This window comes from Rattus norvegicus, chromosome 1 (assembly GCF_036323735.1).
Source record: "Rattus norvegicus strain BN/NHsdMcwi chromosome 1, GRCr8, whole genome shotgun sequence".
NCBI lineage: Eukaryota > Metazoa > Chordata > Mammalia > Rodentia > Muridae > Rattus > Rattus norvegicus.
Window position 1 is genome coordinate 70,202,349 of NC_086019.1, and position 22,906 is coordinate 70,225,254.

Below are 22,906 nucleotides of genomic sequence, written 5' to 3' on the forward strand. Positions count from 1 at the left end.
CTTTTGGGATCACTTAAATATACTATCATATCATCTGCAAATCTTCTTTTCCAATCTGTATCCCCTTGATCTCCTTCTGTTGTCTGATTGCTCTGGCTAGAACTTCAAGAACTATATTGACTAAGTATGGAGAGAGTGGGCAGCCTTGTCTAGTCCCTGATTTTAGTGGGATTGCTTCAAGTTTCTCTCCATTTAGTTTAATCTTAGCAACTGGTTTGCTGTATATGGCTTTTACTATGTTTAGGTATGGGCCTTGAATTCCTATTCTTTCCAGAACTTTTATCATGAAGGGGTGTTGAATTTTGTCAAATGCTTTCTCAGCATCTAATGAAATGATCATGTATTTTTTATCATTCAATTTGTTTATATAATGGATCACGTTGATGGTTTTCCATATATTAAACCATCCCTGCATGCCTGGGATGAAGCCTACTTGATCATGGTGGATGATTGTTTTGATGTGCTCTTGGATTCGGTTTGCCAAAATTTTATTGAGTATTTTTGCGTTGATATTCATAAGTGAAATTGGTCTGAAGTTCTCTTTCTTTGTTGGGTCTTCCTGTGGTTTAGGTATAAGAGTAATTTTGGCTTCATAGAAGGAATTCAGTAGTGCTCCATCTGTTTCAATTTTGTGGAATAGTTTGGATAGGATTGGTATGAGGTCTTCTATGAAGGTGTGATAGAATTCTGCACTAAACCCGTCTGGACCTGGGCTCTTTTTGGTTGGGAGACCTTTAATGACTGCTTTTATTTCCTTAGGAGTTATGGGGTTGTTTAAATGGTTTATCTGTTCCTGATTTAACTTCGGTCCCTGGAATCTGTCTAGGAAATTGTCCATTTCCTGCAGATTTTCAAGTTTTGTTGAATATAGGCTTTTGTAGTAGAATCTGATAGTTTGAATTTCCTCTGAATCTGTAGTTATGTCTCCCTTTTCATTTCTGATTTTGTTAATTTGGACACACTCTCTGTGTCCTCTCATTAGTCTGGCTAAGGGTTTATCTATTTTGTTGATTTTCTCAAAGAACCAACTTTTGGTTCTGTTGATTCTTTATATGGTACTTTTTGTTTCTACTTGGTTGATTTCAGCTCTGAGTTTGATTATTTCCTGCCTTCTACTCCTCCTGGGTGTATTTGCTTCTTTTTGTTCTAGAACTTTTAGGTGTGCTGTCAAGCTGCTGACATATGCTCTCTCCTGTTTCTTTCTGCAGGCATTCAGAGCTATGAAATTTCCTCTTAGCACAGCTTTCATTGTGTCCCATACGTTTAGGTATGTCATACCTTCATTTTCCTTAAAATTTAAGAAGTCTTTAATTTCTTTCATTCTTTCTTCCTTGACCAGGTTATTGTTGAGTAGATCATTGTTCAACTTCCATGTATATATGCCGTTCTTCCCTTATTGTTATTGAAGACCAGTTTTAGGCCGTGGTGGTCTGATGGCACGCATGGGATTATTTCTATCTTTCTGTACCTGTTGAGGCACATTTTTTTGACCAATTATATGGTCAATTTTGGAGAAAGTACCATGAGGAGCTGAGAAGAATGTATATCCTTTTGCTTTATGATAGAATGTTCTATAAATATCTCTTAAGTCCATTTGGTTCATGACTTCTCTTAGTCTGTCTATGTCTCTGTTTAATTTCTGTTTCCATGATCTGTCCATTGATGAGGGTGGGGTGTTGAAATCTCCTACTATTATTGTGTGAGGTGCCATGTATGTTTTGAGCTTTAGTAAGGTTTCTTTTACGTATGTAGGGGCCCTTGTATTTGGAGCATAGATATTTAGGATTGAGAGTTCATCTTGGTGGATTTTTCCTTTGATGAATATGAAGTGTCCTTCCTTATCTTTTTTGATTACTTTTAGTTGAAAATCAATTTAGTCGATATTATAATGGCTACTCCAGCTTGCTTCTTCTGACCATTTGTTTGGAAAGGTGTTTTCCAGCCTTTCACTCTTTGGTAGTGTCTGTCTTTGTCTCTGAGGTGTGTTTCCTGTAGGCAGCAGAATGCAGGGTCCTCACTCCGTTTCCAGTTTGTTAATGTATGTCTTTTTATTGGGGAGTTGAGGCCATTGATGTTGAGAGATATTAAGTAATAGTGATTATTGCTTCCTGTTATATTCATATTTGGATGTGAGGTTATGTTTGTGTGCTTTTCTTCTCTTTGTTTTGTTGCCAAGATGATTAGTTTCTTGCTTTTTGTAGGGTATAGCTTGCCTCCGTATGTTGGGCTTTACCATTTATTATCCTTTGTAGTGCTGGATTTGTAGAAAGATATTGTGGAAATTTGGTTTTGTCATGGAATATCTTGGTTTCTCCATCTATGTTAATTGAGAGTTTTGCATGATACAGTAACCTGGGCTGGCATTTGTGTTCTCTTAGGGTCTGTATGACATCTGTCCAGGGTCTCCTGGCTTTCAGAGTCTCTGGTGAGAAGTCTGGTGTGATTCTGATAGGTCTGCCTTTATATGTTACTTGACCTTTTCCCCTTACTGCTTTTAATATTCTTTCTTTATTTTGTGCATTTGATGTTTTGACTACTATGTGATGGGAGGAGTTTCTTTTCTGGTCCAATCTATTTGGAGTTCTGTAGGCTTCTTGTATGTTTATGGGCATCTCTTTCTTTAGGTTAGGGAAATTTTCTTCGATGATTTTGTTGAAGATATTTACTGGTCCTTTGAGCTGGGAGTTTCACTCTCTTCTATACCTATTGTCCTTAGGTTTGATCTTCTCATTGAGTCCTGGATTTCCTGTATGTTTTGGCCCAGTAGCTTTTTCCGTTTTACATTATCTTTGACAGTTGTGTTGATGATTCCTATGGAATCTTCTGCTCCTGAAATTCTCTCTTCTATCTCTTGTATACTGTTGGTGATGTTTGTATCTATGGCTCCTTGTCTCTTCCTTTGGTTTTCTATATCCAGGGTTGTCTCCCTGTGTTCTTTCTTGATTGCTTCTATTTCCCTTTTTAATTCCTTCAACAGTTTGTTTTTGTTTTCCTGGAATTCTTTCAGGGATTTTTGTGATTCCTCTCTATAGGCTTCTACTTGTTTATTTATGTTTTCCTGCATTTCTCTAAGGGAGTTCTTCATGTCTTTCTTGAAGTCCTCCAGCATCATGATCAAATATGATTTTCAATCTAGATTTTTGCTTTTCTGGTGTGTTTGGATATTCAGTGTTTGCTTTGGTGGTAGAATTGGGCTCTGATGATGCCATGCAGTCTTGGTTTCTGTTGCTTGGGTTCCTGTGCTTGCCTCTTGCCATCAGATTGCCTCCGGTGTTACTTTGTTCTGCTATTTTTCACAGTGGCTAGACTGTCCTATAGGCCTGTGTGCCAGGAGTGCTGTAGACCTGTTTTCCTGTTTTCTTTCAGCCAGTTATGGGAACAGAGTGTTCTGCTTTCAGGCGGATAGTCTTTATTGTCTACTGGTCTTCAGCTGTTCCTGTGGGCTTGTGTCCTGGGTCAATCAAGCAGGTGGCTTGGAACAGAAAAGTTGGTCTTCCCTGTGGTCCCAAAGCTCAAGTTGCTCGTGGGGGACAGCTTTTGAGCTCTCCATGAGGACAGCTACCAGAAGGGCCTGCACCACCTTTTCTGGGAGCTCCTGTGCACTGGGGTCCCAGATGGTGTTAGGTCTTTTCCTCTGGAGTCAGAAATGTGGGCAGAGTGTAGTCTCTTCTGGCTTCCCAGGCATGTCTGCCCCTCTGAAGGTTTAGCTCTCCCTTTCACAGGATTTGGGTGCAGAGAACTGTTGATCCGGTCCCTTCAGTTCCGGGTGGTTCCTGGAGGGCAGGGTACTTGCAGCTCCAGTCCAGAGAGTGGATATTGCAGAATTACAACACTCTGGTAAGCCTTCCTTACTCCTTGAATTTTTTGGAATATTATTCTGCAAGTGTGTGAGTTTTGTGTGAATTAGTCAGTTCTCACAGAGTAAAGTGAAATTTTGTTCTTGACGTGAGTATCTTTGGTAGTGCAAGACTTTCATCATCTTTAGTCAGTGGTAAATTCAGAACCTCATTAGTATATACTATTCTCATCTCAATCTTTTAGATTCATTTCTGCCCTTGAGTTTTGACTAAGCAGTGATTAAAAGTGGCTTCCAATTATGCTAACTTAAAATGCTTTCTCAGTATTTTTAGTATTCTGACACTGCATGGCAATTGTGGAATCACTTGCAGAATCCACAGTACTTGTGTTAGAAGTTCAGGTGCTTTCTGAAGGATCATTTTCTCATGTGCAGGATTCACTGATCACCCAGACCTGCTCACCTGTGGATCAGAACAAAGAGACCTGGATGATGGAGAGGGAGGAGACAATAGCTAAGGATCCAGGTATGTTGGAGGATTGCTGAAGGAATGGCAAGGGGTTCAAGTGAGAGTAGAAGTGGGACATGAAATCAGTTTTGCTGCATTCTTATTCACTAGAAATAATTCTAGAATATTCCTCTGAGAAAAATTTCCTCAGGCTTATCCTATTTTTCAGATCAGAAGACTTTCTATAGCAGAATTGATATAAGGAGGCAAATAAAATTTTACCTGACTGTGCATGTGAATAATGCCATGTTATTCTATGTACATCACTGACCAGGTCTACATACCAATATTAAATGGCTTTCATTTCAGTGATTTTCATGTATTATAAAATAATGAATATTAATAACTCTAGGTATATTTATTGTTTTGAGATTGGAGGGCTTTTGGTATTCTAGCACATTCTCTACTTTTTGGTGTTAATGTCTCCATTCCTGAAAATAATACAAACATAGTTTTGATAAGAATCAGGAACTATATTTGCAGACAGGTGAACACTATCCTGTCCTCTCAGGGATATCTTCTTGTAGGGAGTGGCTCGGCGAAGTAAAGATGGCGCCGACAGCCAGCCCCGTCCGAATGTGAATAACTTACCGTGCATGCGCAGGCTTGTCCCCTGTCAGGGCAGCTGTATGATTATGAGGTGAATCTGGCGCCCTCCTGTGGTGAACAACAGTACTGCACATGCGTGGGGTTTTGCACCTGAAGTCAGGCTGGCTGGGGCGGTACTATGCTAATGGAAGTTCATGCCGCACCAATCTCTGGAGGACAAGTAGCTGGGATGACAGTGGGGTGACTCGTGCCCCACCAATCCCTGAAAGAATATTAGCATACTGTTGTGTATATAAGGCGAGCGGCTTTGCCGCTCGGCGCGGTAACATTTGAAGCTGTAACACTTGGAGCTGTAACACTTTTGGAGCTGTAACACTTAGGGCTGGCTGCTGCCGCCGCCACCTCCCTGTATCAAGAATGAAGGTGTCCTGCAGTAAAGGCTGTTGAGAAGAATCCAACCGTGTTGCGTCTTCCTTGCCGGCCGAGGTGGGCGTGCCAAGTGGTGGCCCTGGACGGGGAACTGAGGACATCCTCGTGGATCTCAGAACTCTTCACCTTCAGGACGAGCGACAAGTTCCCGGATAAGGGAGGTAAGATAAATAAAGTTCTCTGGAGGTAAGCAGAGAAGATGAAAGCCTTGGTATAGAGGCGGAAAGGTTTGGGAACTATGGCAATATTGTTTCCAATTGATCCTTTGTGGGTAGGGCTTGTAATTTTGTTTCTTTTCTTCTTTGTGTGGGATAGAGAGGCCACAGAGGGCAAGCTTAAGCCCGGACCAAAACCTCTTTGGTGAATGGTCCCTGCCTGCTTAGAGGATAAACGATGTGAGGATGATGAGGCTGATCTCGAGGAAGAGGCTGCTCAGTGTGAGAGGGAGAGACTAGGCAAGAAAGCAGTTATACCAACAGCACCTCTGTATAACCTTCAATATAAAAGCATGGTGAAGCCAGCAGGGGCTGCTTCCTTTTGCCCAGAGGTGTGGAAAGAGATGGGATTAAGTTTTCCAGTGTTTCTGGATGCTAACGGGCATAGATATCATGAACCCGTTGACTTTAAGACTATGAAGCAATTGGCAGAATCAGTCAGAACCTATGGGGTCAGTGCAACTTTTGTTATGGCTCAAGTTGAGGCTGTTGCTAGGTATTGCCTCACCCCTGGGGATTGGGGAAGTCTGGCTAAAGCCTGCCTCTCCTCAGGTCAATACAGATTGGAAATCTTATCTTTTTGAATACGCTAATACTCAGGCTGCCATTAATCTCGCCTCAGGAGTAGACCCTCAGAGACATTGGGACGCTGACATGCTATTGGGTCTAGGGAGATTTGCTCTGGACCAGACTGGTTATCCAGAGCAAGTTTATAGCCAAGTAAATGAAATAGCCATCAAGGCATGGGAAGCACTGCCTAATAAGGGTGCAGTCTCCGGGAACCTTACCAGGGTTCTGCAAGGGCCCACAGAGCCGTTTTTAGACTTTGTGGCCCGCATGGTAGAGGCTGCTACCAAGATCTTCGGAGACCCTGATACAGCCATGCCTCTCATTAAGCAGCTGGTATATGAGCAATGTACAAAAGAATGTAGGAATGCCATAACACCATACAAACAAAAAGGTTTAGAAGTTTGGATGAAGGTCTGCAGGGAACTGGGAGGACGATTGACTAATGCTGGCCTAGCAGCAGCTGTAGTACAGTTAGGGAAAAATACCACCATGGATACCTGTTTCAAATGTGGCAGTAAAGGGCATTATCGAAGACAGTGTCCTAAAAGGGATAAGGGAAGATTTAGTGATAGACCAAAGCAGCCTGGACTATGTGCACAATGTAAAAAGGGAAGCCACTGGGCAAGTGAGTGTAGATTTATGAAGGACTTGGATGGCCGACACCTAGCGACAGGATATGGTGGTGCACGGCCAAAAAACGGACAACGGGGCCCACGTCCCCAGGGCCCTCAAATATATGGGGCTCTGCAGGGCGACAGACAGGATCAGGACAATCAGAGGCCTTGGCCTTTCCTTTGCCACCCGAAGGACCGAGGAGAACCCTTAAAGGCTCCGCAGGACTGGACCTTCACTCCACCACCAGACTCGTACTAACCCCCCAAGTGGGAGTGCAGCCTGTAGATACAGATTTTAGAGGACCCCTCCCTAAAGATACAGTTGGGCTATTGTTAGGATGCTCCTCCTCTGCCCTGGAAGGTTTACAGACTGTGCCCGGAGTAATTGATCCTGATTATTTAGGTACAGTAAAAGTGCTGATAGCCTCCCCCCAGGGAGTCACTGCCATTTCTCCTGGAGACAGAATTGCTCAAATGCTGCTTCTGCCTAACTTGCATAAGCGCTTTCCTGCTGAAAATAGGATTAGAAGGGATAGGGGCTTGGGATCTACAGGTTCCCGATTTGCCTTTATCTCATTGGAACTGAGTGATCGTCCAATGTTAACATTGACTGTGGAGGGACGTTCATTCCTTGGCCTGTTGGACACTGGAGCAGATCGTAGTATTATCTCTGCTCATGACTGGCCACCTAGATGGCCTATGCAAACATCATCTCAGGCCCTGCGTGGTTTAGGGTACGAAATGGCTCCTTTAATGAGCTCCAAAGAATTGATATGGAGAGATACAGAAGGGAGATCAGGAAAGATTATTCCCTATGTTATAGACATTCCAGTGACACTGTGGGGCAGAGATGTGTTGATAAATCTAGACATGAGACTGACTAATGATTACTCCCCGCAAGTCAAGGATAAGATGGCAGAAATGGGCTACGTGCCTAGAAAGGGTCTAGGAAAAACTTACAAGGACGAGTTGACCCAGTACTGTCGAAACAAAAACAAGACAGGACGGGTCTGGGTTTTCCCTAGGGGCCATTGACGGGGGAATACCCATTACGTGGAAAACAGGGGATCCTTTATGGGTTCCTCAATGGCCTCTATCCTCTGAAAAATTAATTGTTCCTGCTGAATTAGTATTCGAACAATTACAATTAGGACATATTCAACCATCCAGATCACCTTGGAATACGCCCATACTCGTCATTAAGAAAAAAATCTGGAAAATGGCGATTATTACATGATTTAAGAGCTATTAATTCTCAAATGCAAATAATGGGTCCCATATAGAGAGGTTTGCCACTACTCTCCAGCATTCCTGCTGATTGGCCTATTATTATTATTGATATTAAAGATTGCTTTTTTTCATCCCTCTTGCCCCGCAAGATAGCTTGCGATTTGCATTTACTTTGCCCTCTATGAATAATGAGGAGCCTGATAAGCGCTATCAGTGGGTAGTCTTGCCTCAAGGTATGGCAAATAGCCCTACTATGTGTCAACTTTATGTAGGACAGGCCCTACAGCCTGTATGTGACCAATTCCCAAAATTAAGAATGATTCATTTTATGAATGATATCTTGCTTTCCGCTAAAGATCGTGGCACCCTAGAAGCGGCTTATGCAAAAGTGGTTAAGGTGCTTGAAAACAATCAATTGTGATAGCACCTGAAAAGGTTCAAATGGGCCAAATGGGAGAATATTTAGGAACTAAAATTACTCCTCATAGTATTTCTCCTCAAAAAATTGAATTACGAAAAGATCATTTAAAAACATTAAATGACTTTCAAAAATTACTAGGAAGCATAAATTGGATTCGACCCTATATTAAAATGCCCAATGTAGATTTACAACCACTTTATGAGATCCTGAAAGGGGATTCTCAGCTTACTTCACCCCGTGTTTTAACCAAGGAAGCATGATTATCCTTGAGGAAAGTAGAAGAAAGATTAGAAAAGGCCATGCTAAGAAGGTACAAGGAAAAGGAAGATCTGCTTTTGTGTATACTGAGAACCTTTCGTCAGCCTATAGGAGTGCTATGGCAACAAGGTCCACTTCTTTGGATTTATCCCCATATTTCTCCTAATAAGACCCTTGAATATTACCCTTCTGCTGTTGCGCAGCTTGCTGTGTTAGGCGTTAAATCTTGCATTCAGCATTTTGGTATTTTACCCAAGAAAATTATTGTACCATATACAACTGCTCAGATAGAAACATTGTGTGCCTTGATAGATGATTGGGCCATATTATGCTGTAGTTTTGATGGAGAGTTTGACAATCATTATCCTAAGGATCCGCTGCTACAATTTTTTACTGAACATCCAGTGATCTTTCCTAAGATCACTGCCTCAGAGCCTTTGTCTGGAGCGTTAGATATTTATACAGATGGCTCCAAAACAGGTGTAGGTGCCTATATGGTTGATTCTCAAGAACCAGTATTAATTCAATACGGTCCAGGTACCCCCCAAATTACAGACTGTAAAACTGTATTGGAAGTTTTCAAAGGATTTCATGATTCTTTTAATTTAATTTCTGACTCTGCTTATGTAGTTAATGCTGTGCGCTCACTTGAGATTGCAGGGCCAATTCGGTCGACTAGTACTGTATGTCAAATTCTTTTAGAATTACAAAATTTGATTTGGGCCAGAAAAAATAAATTTTTCATACAACATATTCGAGCCCATACTAATTTGCCTGGTCCCATGACCAGTAATAACGCCCTGGTGGATGCTAATACTTGTAGAGAGTTTATTTTTCATGCCGCTCCGGTTGATCTCACTAGAGAATTTCATCAAAAGTTTCATGTACTTGACTTTACTCTTCAACAAAAATTTAAAATCTCTAGAGCTGCAGCTTGTGATGTGGTGTTACGTTGCCAAAATTGTGTTCAATTTTACCACCCTCCTCATGTGGGGATTAACCCTCGTGGTCTGATCCCGATAAAACTTTGGCAGATGGATGTCACACACATATCTCAATTTGGAAATTTAAAATATGCTCATGTTTCTGTTGATACCTGTTCCAGTATTATACACGCTACTCTGATGACTGGTGAAAAGGCTCGTAATGCCATTAGCCATTGCTTAGAGTCATGGGCAGCCTGGGGAAAGCCTGATAGTCTCAAGACAGACAACGGGCCTGCCTACACTGCAAAGTCCTTTCAGGCATTTTGCCAGACAGTGCAGGTCAAACATACTACAGGATTGCCATACAATCCCCAAGGTCAAGGAATTGTGGAAAGGGTACATCGTACCTTAAAAGAGCTTATAAAAAAACAAAAAGAGGGAATTGCCAGCAGCCGAACACCAAAAGAACAACTTTCTTTAGCTCTTTTTACTTTATTTGGATGCGCATGGCCGCTCTGCTGCGGATCGCCATGCTGCTACTACACCTATAACTAATGCAGAAGTAAAGTGGAAGGATGTCTTAACTGATGAATGGCGTGGCCCAGATCCCGTGATTTCGAGATCTAGGGGAGCTGTTTGTGTTTTTCCGCAGAATCAAGAAAATCCAATTTGGGTACCTGAGCGCTTGACTCGAAAATTACCTTCTGCTCTTCCTGAAGATGAGACTACAAACCCTACTAGTACTACTGGGAATGGTAATGCTGATGCTGATTGCTGTCCTCAACAGCACTAGGCTGGACCCCATCACAATTGAAGACTTTACCTCATGGATCACCAATGCTTTCTTCTTTTTTAAGGAGTGGGCGGGCATGTTTGCCTGGGGAGCTATTGTCCTCCTGGGATGCGGAGTATGTCTCTGGCTTATTGGCCGTTTAAAAAGGGAACATGCCAGACACAAAGCGGTTGTTTACCAGGCTATGAACGCTATTGACGATGGTGCTTCTCCCAATATATGGCTGGCCTCTTTGAAAGATTAAGAGTTCGCCCTAGATCATTTTGTCACAGTCATGTGGGGGTCATTGTATCCAGGGACGGGAAACTTTCCTCGAACTCGGACCAACCTAAGACACAGGGCTCGGTGGCGATAGGGTGACCCAGCGATGGGTAAGGCCGAGTCATCGTAAGGAATGACCTAAGACAGGAGCAATGACAAGGTTGATGTGACACCCAGATCTAGACCAGTCATTTTATTAAACAAAAAAGGGGGAGATGTAGGGAGCGGCGTGGCGAAGTAAAGATGGTGCTGACAGCCAGCTGCGTCCGAATGTGAATAACTTACCACGCATGTGCAGGCTTGTCCCCTGTCAGGGCAGCTGTATGATAATGAGGTGAATCTGGCGCCCTCCTGTGGTGAACAACAGTACTGCACATGCGTGGGGTTTTGCACCTGACGTCAGGCTGGCTGGGGCGGTACTATGCTAATGGAAGTTCATGCCGCACCAATCTCTGGAGGACAAGTAGCTGGGATGACAGTGGGGTGACTCGTGCCCCACCAATCCCTGAAAGAATATTAGCATACTGTTGTGTATATAAGGCGAGCGGCTTTGCCGCTCGGCGCGGTAACATTTGAAGCTGTAACACTTGGAGCTGTAACACTTTTGGAACTGTCACACTTAGGGCTGGCTGCTGCCGCCGCTGCCTCCCTGTATCAAGAATGAAGGTGTCCTGCAGTAAAGGCTGTTGAGAAGAATCCAACCGTGTTGTGTCTTCCTTGCTGGCCGAGGTGGGCATGACATCTTCTATTGTCTGTTGTCATGATATGTCCAAGTGGTTTCCATTGCTATAGTGTTGGGAGCTATGCCCTTAAAACCCTCCATTATTGATGTTAATATTATAGTTAGAGTTAAGTATGACTGGGTTCATTAAGAGGTCAGGAAAATGGAAAATCCCCAGCCAGCTGCAGAACGCTAATACAAATATGGGGGTCATGTTGACTAATGATATGAAAAACTTGTGACCTTTATGAGAAATACATCTGGTGGTCAGGATGCTTAGTGAGATGACAAACTTGTGACCTTTCTGAGAAACGAATATCTTGTTGATGTCAGTCAATTGCCTGACAACAAGAACACTGTGTCCTTGGCCTGTGTAAATGTTTCCCACTTCCCCCTCCCTTTGTTACCCCTGCTATGTCTGCATTCTGGGTTTTGTACCTTTTTACCTGTATTGATTAAGGACTTCCTATTCAATGGACTTTTTGGTGGTGTTTTCTTTTCTTTAAGACAGGGATTCTCTGTGTAGCTGTGGCTGACCCTGAAACTCACTCTGTAGACCAGGCTGGCCCCAAACTCAGAAATCTGCTTGCTTCTTCTTCCCAGATCTTGGGATTAAAGTTTAGGCCAGGATCACAGGCCAAATGGGCCATTTTATCATTAGAAGTTACTTCTTATTTTGTATTTTGATACTTTTATCTTGATTTACTGTCTCTACTATAATTATGGTCTGCAGACTCTTTATGCCTATTCATACTCATAGTAGTAAAAAAAACCTCCTTCTTTCCAAGTATTTTGTATGTTTTGATACAAAGTATTTTGTATGTTTAGATACAAAATGAATTTTCAGTAGAAAATGTATGCTTTCTATACCAAAAGATGCCTCAACATATAACAAAGTCACATGCTCGACTATATTCATAGCAGCCTTATTTATAATAGCCAGAAGTTGGAAAGAACCCAGATGCCCTTCAACAGAGAAATGGATACAGAAAATGTGGTACATCTACACAATGGAATACTACTCGGCTATCAAAAACAATGACTTTATGAAATTCATAGGCAAATGGATGGACTGGAAAATATCATCTTGAGTAAGGTAACCCAATCACAGAAGAACACACATGGTATGCACTCATTGATAAGTGGATATTAGCCCAAATTCTCGAATTACCCTAGATGCACAGAACATATGAAATTCAAGAAGGATGAACGAAATGTGAATTCATCATTCCTTCTTTAAAAGGGGAACAAGAATACCCTTGGGAGGGATAGGGAGGCAAAGTTTAGAACAGAGGCAGAAGGAACACCCATTCAGAGCCTGCCCCTCATGTGGCCCATACATATACAGCCACCAAACTAGATAAGATGGATGAAGCAAAGAAGTGCAGGCCAACAGGAGCCGGATGTAGATCTGTCCTGAGAGACACAGCCAGAATACGGCAAATACATAGGCGAATGCCAGCAGGAAACCACTGAACTGAGAACAGGACCCGCATTGAAGGAATCAGAGAAAGGACTGAAAGAGATTGAAGGGGCTTGAGACCCCATATGAACAACCATGCCAACCAACCAGAGCTTCCAGGGACTAAGCCACTATCAAAAGACTATACATGGACTGACCCTAGCCTCCAACTGCATAGGTAGCAATGAATAGCCTAGTAAGAGCACCAGTGGAAGGGGAAGCCCTTGGTCCTGCCAAGACTGAACCCCTGGTGAACGTGATTGTTGGGGGGAGGGCAGTAATGGGGGAAGGATGTGTAGGGGAAGACCCATAGAAGGGGAGGGTGAGGGTGAGGGGGATGTTGGCCTAGAAACCGGGAAAGGGAATAACAATTGAAATGTAAATAAGAAATACTCAAGTTAATAAAGATGGAGAAAAAAAAAAAGGAAAAAAATGTATGCTTTCATCCCAGCAGTCTCTTTTTTCATTTTGTTTTTCATTCTGTTTTGTTTTTGAATGTAGTAGTTTGCATATTTCACTCAGGAAATACAATCATTTAAATTTCAAAAAATTACTAAAAGAAATGCATCCGTTATTGTTTAAGAATTTGAGTGTGTCTGTCAGGAGAGATCTACATCCGGTTCCTGTCAGCCTGCACTTCTTTGCTTCATCCATGTTATCTAGTTTGGTGGCTGTATATGTATGGGCCACATGTGGGGCAGGCTCTGAATGGCCTCCCTATTCCCTGCCAAGGGTATTCTTGTTCCCCTTTTAAAGAAGGAGTGAAGCATTCGCATTTTGGTCATCCTTCTTGAGTTTCATGTGTTCTGTGCATCTGTTGTTGTAAAAATATAAAAATAAATGAGTATGGGTTGCATTTTACCTCGCTAGGTCTGCACCGTGATGCACCAAGATATCTACTAGATATCTTGGCAGAAACATATTCCAGCTGCACACTTTCATACACTCAAACCCTCACATAAAAGAACACACAACGCAATAATCTTAGATCCAATTGATAAGACATAATTGACCACTTAAACATACAAAGCCTGGTACCATCCATCCCTTAGGAACATTAATAACAACCTGTAAATACACAGAGCAGAATCTTAACATCACCTGCCATGGCTTCTCACCTTCTCCTCTCTCTTGTCTCTCCTTTCTGTTCTAGTTTCCTCCTCTTCCTTCAAACTTCTCTCCCGCCCATCCTTTCTTCTCCTCCAATGACAGGCCTCCTTCTATCCTGTACTTGACCCTCACCTGTACTTTACAAATTCAATGGGGAAAGGTTCTGGTGTCACCTGATTCCTGAGTACGTGACTAGGTAGCTGTCCTTGGGGCAGTGAAATTAGCATCCAAATATAGAAAACTTCAGGGCAAACTACAACATGCATCTAGGGTAATTTGAGCATTTGGGCTAATATCCACTTATGAATCAGTGCATACTATGTGCGTTTTTCTGTGATTGGGTTACCTTACTCAGGATGATATTTTCCAGTCCATCTATTTGCGTAATTTTATTTAATAATTTATTCACAAAATATGCAATTAAAACATTAAGCAACACTTTAGATGTTAAAATATATCACTCTAAGAATTAGTAATTTTAAAAATCACAAGATATATGCTCAGTTAGAAATTATCCTTTTAAATTTATATAAGTTGTACAAAATATTTGGAAATATTGTTTGATTGATAATGAAAATTATCTAAGTAAATTCATGCTCATAGGTACATGCATATAAGCTCAAATTCATACATATATATGCATATACTAACAGTTAACTGTATTCTTTGAATAAACTATTCATATCTGTATTAAGTAGTGTCCCATCCTGCAGGACAGTCAACACGGGTTCAGAGTGTACTTGGAAGAGAATGGGGGACCAGAGACGTGAAGAAGAACACCAAGACAAGAGTCTGTACAAAGTGACAAATTTATTTTTCCGAAGGCTCAATTTATACCATAGCAGGCGTGACAGAGGGTTAGAGGAAGTGGGAAGCATATTTGCAGGCCAGGGACACTGCTCCTGTGGTCAGGCAATTGGTTGACATCAACAGGATGTCAGAAAGGTCACAAGTTTGTCATATCATTAGTTATCCTGACCACCACAAGTTTGTCATATCATTAGGCAACCTGATGACTAGATGTTGGTTTCCCAGAAAGGTCACAAGTTTGTCATATCACTAGGCATCCTGATCACCAGATTTGTATTAGTCTTCTGCAGTTGGCTGGGGATTTTCCATGAACCCAGTCATACATAACTCTAACTATAACATTAACATCAATAATGGAGGGTTTTAATGGCATCGTTCCCAACAAAATAGATAATGTACTACACTTCTAATTGTCAGAGTATGATAATGTACAAAATAAAATTGTGTAAAACCTCGCAGTTTAAACGTATTTTAATATAATTTTTTATGCAAAGAAAGCAGGAATCACTGGACATACTATAGTCATGGATAATGATCATGAAGAAACTTGTAGTTGGGAAATGCCAGGCAACTAATATAGACATACTTGTGAGGAACTAACTGCGATTACTAAAAAAAGGTTAAGCACATAATATGTATTCAGGAGCATGTAAAATAAACCACATAAGCCTCATCAAGAGAAGATTGGGTTTTGACTCTGGACTCAAGGAAGTATGCTAAAGAGATCTGGCCCTGCATATACCCGTGCAAAATGGAGGCACTGGCCCAGACAATGAACCCCACAAAATGAAAAGCAGAAACTAACAGTATTGTTGTATATAGTACATCAATGGTTTTATTAAGGCAAATTGCATGACAATATTCCGTATCTTTGCTTGCTGTGTTGTACTTGCTGAATAATGCTCTCACATACACAAAATTTAGACTACTGACAAACATGCACAGGATGCAGCTGAGGTATATACAAGACCAAATGTATTTGTATATTCTTCCTTGAAGTACTACCCATCTGGAGTCTCAAAAGCTGATGGTGATAGCCTGAAAGACACTTGAGAAAGTAGTGGTGCCTGTGCACTCACCTCTGCCCACTCTGTGAATATAGCAAAGTCATTTGCATCCAGAATCATTGAAAAAATATTTGCAACAAAAAATGCCATTATTTGGGGACACTCCTTTGCAAAGTAGACTTAAGATTTTGGCTAGAGTGAAGAACATCAGCATTCAGTTTGTGTACCTTAACCAGTACTCCTGAGGTTAACAAGATACTACTGGAGGACACAGGAAATGCCCCAAATGTAATGACAGTCTGTGAAATGAAGATAACTCGTACTACAAGGTTACTGGCTGTACCTAGGTAGCAGGTCCTGCTGTCAGTCCAAGGAACCTGCATGGGAAGATAAAGCCAAGACTGCATTTATTGTGTCATTCAGAATATGTCTCACTATACATAATCATCTGACTTTACTTTCTCTGTGTGATTATGCTAGTACAGTAACTTATATTCATACATCATACACAAAGCTCTGCCGTGAACTTTTTACAGCATGTGGGGCAGCAATCACTGAACTTAAGTGGTTATAAAAATTATAAAATAAAGTTAAAAAAGTATAATGTAAAATCTAAAAATAATTGAATGATGGTTAGAGAGTCTTTGTAACTTTACACTCCATTTAAGACTGAAATGGAGTCTTAAAACTGGCTGAGTCAGTGAGAGAGAAAATTAAGTGACCCAACACTCTGTGTGCCATCTAGCTGGGGTAGTTTTTATAGCAATGTATTTAAATATATTATCAGGTTCTATGCAATCCTAACAATATAAACCCAACAAAAATGAAATAATTTTATTTAATAATTTATTCAACAAATATAAATTAAAAACTTGAGTAATATATTCATGGCTTCATCTTTTTGCTGCAACATAATTCCAAGTAGTCATAAATATTTATTTTGTTTTTTAATTATAACATAAGTAAATATTGAGCTCTCTCAGTTAATGTTAGAGAATTTAGGTCATTATGAAGCAACCATAACCTACATCATGATAAACTATTTGTAAAAGGGCAAAATCCTCACAATAACAGAACAGACCCAATGTGCCTCACATGATTGATGTTAGGAATAGTTCCAATGATTCTTTTCAAATAATTGTCTTCATCATATATCATTTAGTCAACCTCATGGGGAAAAACACTAGTACTTGTAAAACTGTATTGTATATCAACAAGACATTAATGTCAGGACACAGTTTACTCATTATTTAACTCTTTTTCATGCTCTGAGAACTCACAGTGCATCACAGAGGTTTCTACCTTTACACTGTGACTTTCAGGTGGCAATCATTTTCATTCCCTGTACTATTCTTCTTACCTAGATAAATATCATCTAACTGGCCACATAGATCAGAATAGGTCAGCTGGACTCAGTAAACCAGTGTCTGAGATATGTCCCTGCAATTCTGTTATGTCCCCGCCTCTAAGACCTGCATTTCACTTTCAGTAGCAATTGGAAATAACAATCTATGGACTCTTCAGAGAAACACCTCCTAGCTGATTATTAACTAAGACAAAAGTCTTTTCTGAAAATGACTTAAGTGAATGATGGACAGACTGGGGAGGGTCTTCCTTGCTTATCCTTTATTGATGGAGGAAAGAGTATCTCACAGGAAAGAAACTGGAAGCATTAAAGTCTGACATAAGAAGGATAAAGTAAGTTTTGTGCCTCAACAAGTTCCTGATTTTCTCAGAAGTAACTTTCCACACTCTGGAATTGTATTTTTATACTTAATTTCTTTCCATCGCTTTTTAATTTTAGATACAAGAATATTAAGAAATGTGACAAAAATGACTAGATGTGTGGGAATTTCCCACTATTGCATGTCTTTCATCTTTTTATGACATTAATTCTCTGATTGTGAAGCTCTTTAAATACTCATCAGTATACTTACCATCTATTTGATAATTTCTTCCTCAAGAAGCCAAACTAATAAGATTACATACCTGTAGAGGGAGGTGTTGTTTTCCTAATTGGTTTTTGATTGTGTCGATAAATAAAGTAGAAGCCAATTGCTGGGCAAACGCCAAAAGTTGGGATGTCCAGGTGCCAGGAGGAAAAGAAGGGAAACAGGTAGAGAAAAAGAATTAGGACCAGGCCTTTTGATGAGTTGGAATCTTCAGTCATGTATGTTTTTCGGTACCTAGAATTTGTAGCTTTTGCTACCTATGGGGATTGAGGAGGTTGGAGGAAGCCAGCTGATAAGATTAGGGCAGGAAATTATTTGCCCTGCCATTGAGTTATCTGGCTAGTTTTAAAATAGCAAAGTTGTCTAGTGTTTTCTATCTGCAGACCAAAGTTGTGCAGGAGAAGAAAGAAGGCAGCCTGGTGGTTGTTGATGGCTTGGAGAAGCTAACAGGGAGGAGGTGGGGGAGGGATCACAGCTCCCATAAAGAATGGCCAGCTGGCTGTTGTTGGAGCTGAGTAAGTACAGATTACATCAGAGAGCCCAGCCCAGAGCTTAGGCACTTCCAGGTAGTTGGAAGCATGATTTTGTTTTGAAAATTACATGCTACACATACCTGCATACTAGTTAGTGGTCAGCGAGGCGTAAGATACCAGAACAAAATTCAGCATTTGACATTGCTCTTGGTCCACTCCCTAATTTCCTGCTCCATAATTATATTACAATTTTCTCCTACTCCATATGGCTTATACTTTTTGTGTAGGTGATAGAGAAATTAATTATAAATAGGCTAGAAAACTCTTCATACTGCCTAGGTTACATAGTACTAGCTTACATACTACTAGGTTGCCTGGAAAGGAGAGATATCAATGGACTATTTGTAATGGAACAGTGCATTCTACAGTACTGATCTGGTAAACAAAATGTGTGACTTGGGCAACACTGACAAGATTCTTTATTGGATAACCAAATGTTCTTTTCATTGGGTTTGAAATATGTTGCAGAGGAGCAGATACACTCCCGAGACTGTGAATATATCAGGAAACATTTAAACCCAATGAGGACACACTGAAATTGTTTTGTTAATTTTCATGTTGTCAAAATGCCTCCTAAATATTTACATGTATACCTGGATATAAGATTCTTCCAAACTTCTGCAACAGAAGTTTCTTATTACAGTGGGTCGTGGCAAATACAAAGAAGAATTCTGTTCAAAGTAGTTGTTATAATAAACACACAGTGTACTGCTAAAATAAGCAGTTGTGAGTATTCAACTCTTGATGAGACAAGTGCCAAGTGTTACCCATCAACCTGAGGCATAAGAATGGGTGGAAAAATTCCAGAAGTTCAGAAGATAGACAGGTTTGATATAAATGTTGTCTTTGGCATATGACAAGGTTCCTACACCCATAAACTCACAGCATGTGCAGTTACATAAACAAACCCTCAAATATTAAGTAAACTAAATTATCCAGGATAGAAGTTATGAGAGCCTACTTAGGTCAGACTGGTGGCTGAGGAGCTGTTTGCAGTGTTGGCCACTAGAGAATGAAGACCACGCCTACGCAGAGAATCCCATATCTTTAAATAGTGCCACTCCCTCACCAAGCATTTTCAAACCAACATAACAGTATTGCTTTTGATTTACCTAAACATGTCCTACTTTGGTGTTTCTGATTCCCTTTTTTGCACTGTGATCATTATTCAAATATGGGTATTAGTTTCTAAGGTCAGTAATAGCATATCTAACCTCATAAATATTGTCGTGTCTCTTGATAGAATGCTTCAAAGTCTCTAGTTTCATACTAAGTTCTTAATAGTATAATTTCCTTCTCCATTATCTTGTAAAAGTAGTCCTCTCCTGGATAATAAAAATGGTGTCAAACATTGTAACTCTGTAGACCAATGCTTATACCTTACTTCCTACATTATCTTTCAGTAAAAGATATTGTTATAATATACTGTTCTTGGAATGATATGAACAATACTGAACATATTCTTAATAGGGAACTGATGATTGATCTCATTTGGATAACATGAAATCAACTTGGTAAGCCAATAACTGTTACTGTAATGATTTATAGGTGAGGAATTAAACAGGGAAGAGAAATGGATCAAACACATCAGTATTTCTAAAGTCCATCCAAGTGAACATTGGATTTCAGGAAAAGTGAAAAACTGGAATGCATTGTACAACCTAAACATAAATCAAGACAGTTTGCAGATCTTCCTCTGCAGGAATTTCTTGGTCAAAATCTCTTCCAAGTAGTGTGGCTGGTCTCTGTTTTTAGGAAGTTCTGGTCTCTGATTCTTCTAAGTTACTTGACTGGTCTCTTTCCATTTCAGGCATCTAAGATATTGGATCCATCTAATTGGATCCAAATTATGGAATTTGAGACTACCTGGGAAAGATGACCAGACAAAAGTATTTTCAATCTATAAGATTAATAAAACAATAGGAGAAGGATGTGAAAATATTTCATCCCAACACTCAAAAAGCAGAGGCAGAAGGATCTCTGTGATTTCAAGGGCGACCTTGTGTACAGAGAGTTTCAAGATAAACAGTACTACAAAGAGAATCCCTGTCTCTGAAAACTGTGTATCAAACACTAAAAAAGCAAGCAAGCACACAAATAATAAATATTTTAAAAGTTTATTTATAAAAACATGGAAACAACAGCTTCATTTCATAATCCGTGAGCTGCTATGAAAGGGCAAGACAGAAACTGTAGCTTTTACAGGCATAAAACACAATCATCTCAAGCCAGGATTTTCTGCTACTTGGGACATTATCATTTTTTTTGTAGCAAGCAGTTAAGTGAGATTACAGAAACAGAATGAGTGTCTGGCAGATACTTTAGAATAATAATTAGAAAGTAAGTAGGAAGAGAAACAATTTTTGGAAAAGTACCATGTGGCTCTGACATCAGTTTACTCTTTAGATTGCTGTTAATGCTAAACACCTGATGGGTTGGATCTTAGGGTCATGGTTTATACATAGTATACTTAAAAATCCTTAGGTAAGATATCTTCCTTTCAGTCTGCAACTCTGCCTGGGACCATTCCTGCCCCTTTCCCACATGTTAAAGTCATCCTTTCTCCCAGGAGATCTGCTGTAAACAGAGTCACAGGGGACTGACTATCCTATCCCAGGATACCTATCCAATACCTATCCCAGCTGGGACCACATGGAGTCCAGAGGTCACAGGACCTATCCAACCTCCCATAGACACATCTTCCTTCCAGTCTGCAACTCCATTCAGGGTAGATTGGGTGTTCTTGACTGTCTTCTGCACCCCAAAGCCTATATGTCCCTCAGAAGGTCTACTGTAAGAAGGGACACATCTTTCCTGTCTCCCAGAAAGTCATCCATAACCAGGGACATAGGAGACAACCCTAAACAGAGACAGCACTGTCTACCTCCCAGGAGACCTCTCTAACCCAGCTCACACAGCTTACCTTGCCTACAAGAAGGGACAGGCTCCAGTCCAAGACAACCAGGCCAGGTATCACCAGAAATAACAAGATTGCAAGAGGCAAGCACAAGAACATAAGCAACAGAAGCCAAAGAAATTTGGCACCATCAGGACACAGTTACCACACTACAGCAAGCCCTGGATATTTTAAACACACCTGAAGCACAGGATTCTGACATAAACTCCCATCTCATGAAGATTATAGAGGCCACTAAGGAGGACATAAATAACTCCCTTAAAGAAATACACAACACAGGCAAATAGATATAAGTACATAAAGAGGAAACTAATCCCTTAGTGAAATACAGGAAAACATAATCCAACAGATGAGGAAATTGAAAATAATAGTCCAAGACCTAAAGATGAAAATAGAATCAATAAGGAAATTTCGAAAGAAGGCAACCCTGGAGTTGGACAACTTAGGAAAGAGATCAGGAGCTACAGAATACATGACATAGAAGAATCTGAAGTGTATAAGTTATCAAAGAAGATATTGACAAATATCTTCAAATACTAACCCCAAATATCCAGAAAACACAGAATACAATGTAAATTTGTAAATTACCCAGTGTAGGAGAATGCCAGGGTGGGTGGGTGGGGGAGCCCACTCATAGAAGCAGGGTCTGCGCAATGGAATAGGAGGTTCCTGGAGGGGAAACCAGTAAATGGGATAACATTTCAAATAAAAATAAATATCCATTAAAAGAAAAGGAAAAAATTAAAGAAATTAGAATTTCCAAAAAAAAAAAGAAAAGAAAATTCCTCCCATCACATAATAATCAAAACACTAAATGTACAGAACAAAGAAAGAATTGTAATTGTAAACTTTCAATCATGGTACATGAAAAAGACAAGATATTCATGCCAAAACAAAATTAAAAAATATTTCTACTAATATAGGCCTACAGAGATTACTAGAAGGAAAAACTCCAAAATGGGGAGGGTAATGATACCACAAAAACCAACCAACCAACCAAACAAACAAAAAAACTCAAAGGGAATTTAACATCTCACAACAAATCTAAATGAAGAGAATCATACAGGCACATAATACCATCTCTCACAACAAAAATAATAGGAAATAACAATGATCAGTCTTTAATATCTCTCAACATCAATGGAGTCTATTTCTCTATAAAATGATGTAGGCAAATAAACTGAATACACAAATGGGACCCAGCATTTTGCAGCAAACAAGAAACACAACTCAGTGACAAAAACAGATACTACCTCAGACAAAAAGGCTGGAAAAAAGTTTTTCAAGCAAATGGTCTCAAGAAACAAGTGAAAGTAGCCATTCTAATATCCAACAATTAGACATTTAACCAATATTTATCAAAAGAGTCAAGAAAGGACAGTTCATGCTCATCAAAGAAAAAAATCCACCAGGATGAAGTCTCAATTCTAAACAACTATTATCAGAATGCAAGGACAACTACATTCATAAGAGAAACTTTACTAAAGCTCAAAAAATACATTGAACTTCATACACTATTAGTCAGAGACTTCAACACCTCACTGTCACCAATGGACAGGCCACTGAAACAGAGACTAAACAGAGACACAGTGAAACTAACAGAAGTTATGAACCAAATGTATTTAACAGATATCTAAAAAATCTTTTACTCTAAAACAAAAGAATATACCTTCTTCTTAGTACCTCATGGTACCTTCTCCAAAACTGCCAATATAATTGGACTCAAAACATGTCTCAGTAGATATGCAAAGACTGAAACAATCCCATGCTTCCTATCATATCACCACTGACTAAGGATGGTCTTTAATAACAACAAAAACAACA

At 40.1% G+C, this 22,906-nt stretch overlaps 1 protein-coding gene and 1 pseudogene across 1 annotated transcript in view; both read right to left on the bottom strand.

The window, feature by feature from the left end:
* Positions 1-5,394: 5,394 nt before the first annotated feature.
* Positions 5,395-22,906, bottom strand: part of Vom1r22 (vomeronasal 1 receptor 22) — a 33,142-nt gene continuing 15,630 nt past the window's right edge. The window contains exons 2-4 of the mRNA XM_063280556.1: positions 10,638-10,708; positions 6,565-6,608; positions 5,395-5,462 (exon numbers count right to left, since the gene is read on the bottom strand). Of these exons, the coding sequence (XP_063136626.1) occupies positions 5,395-5,462; positions 6,565-6,608; positions 10,638-10,708 (183 nt within the window). The remainder of the gene's footprint in view (positions 5,463-6,564; positions 6,609-10,637; positions 10,709-22,906) is intronic.
* Vom1r-ps26 (vomeronasal 1 receptor pseudogene 26) lies at positions 15,087-16,063 on the bottom strand (annotated as a pseudogene).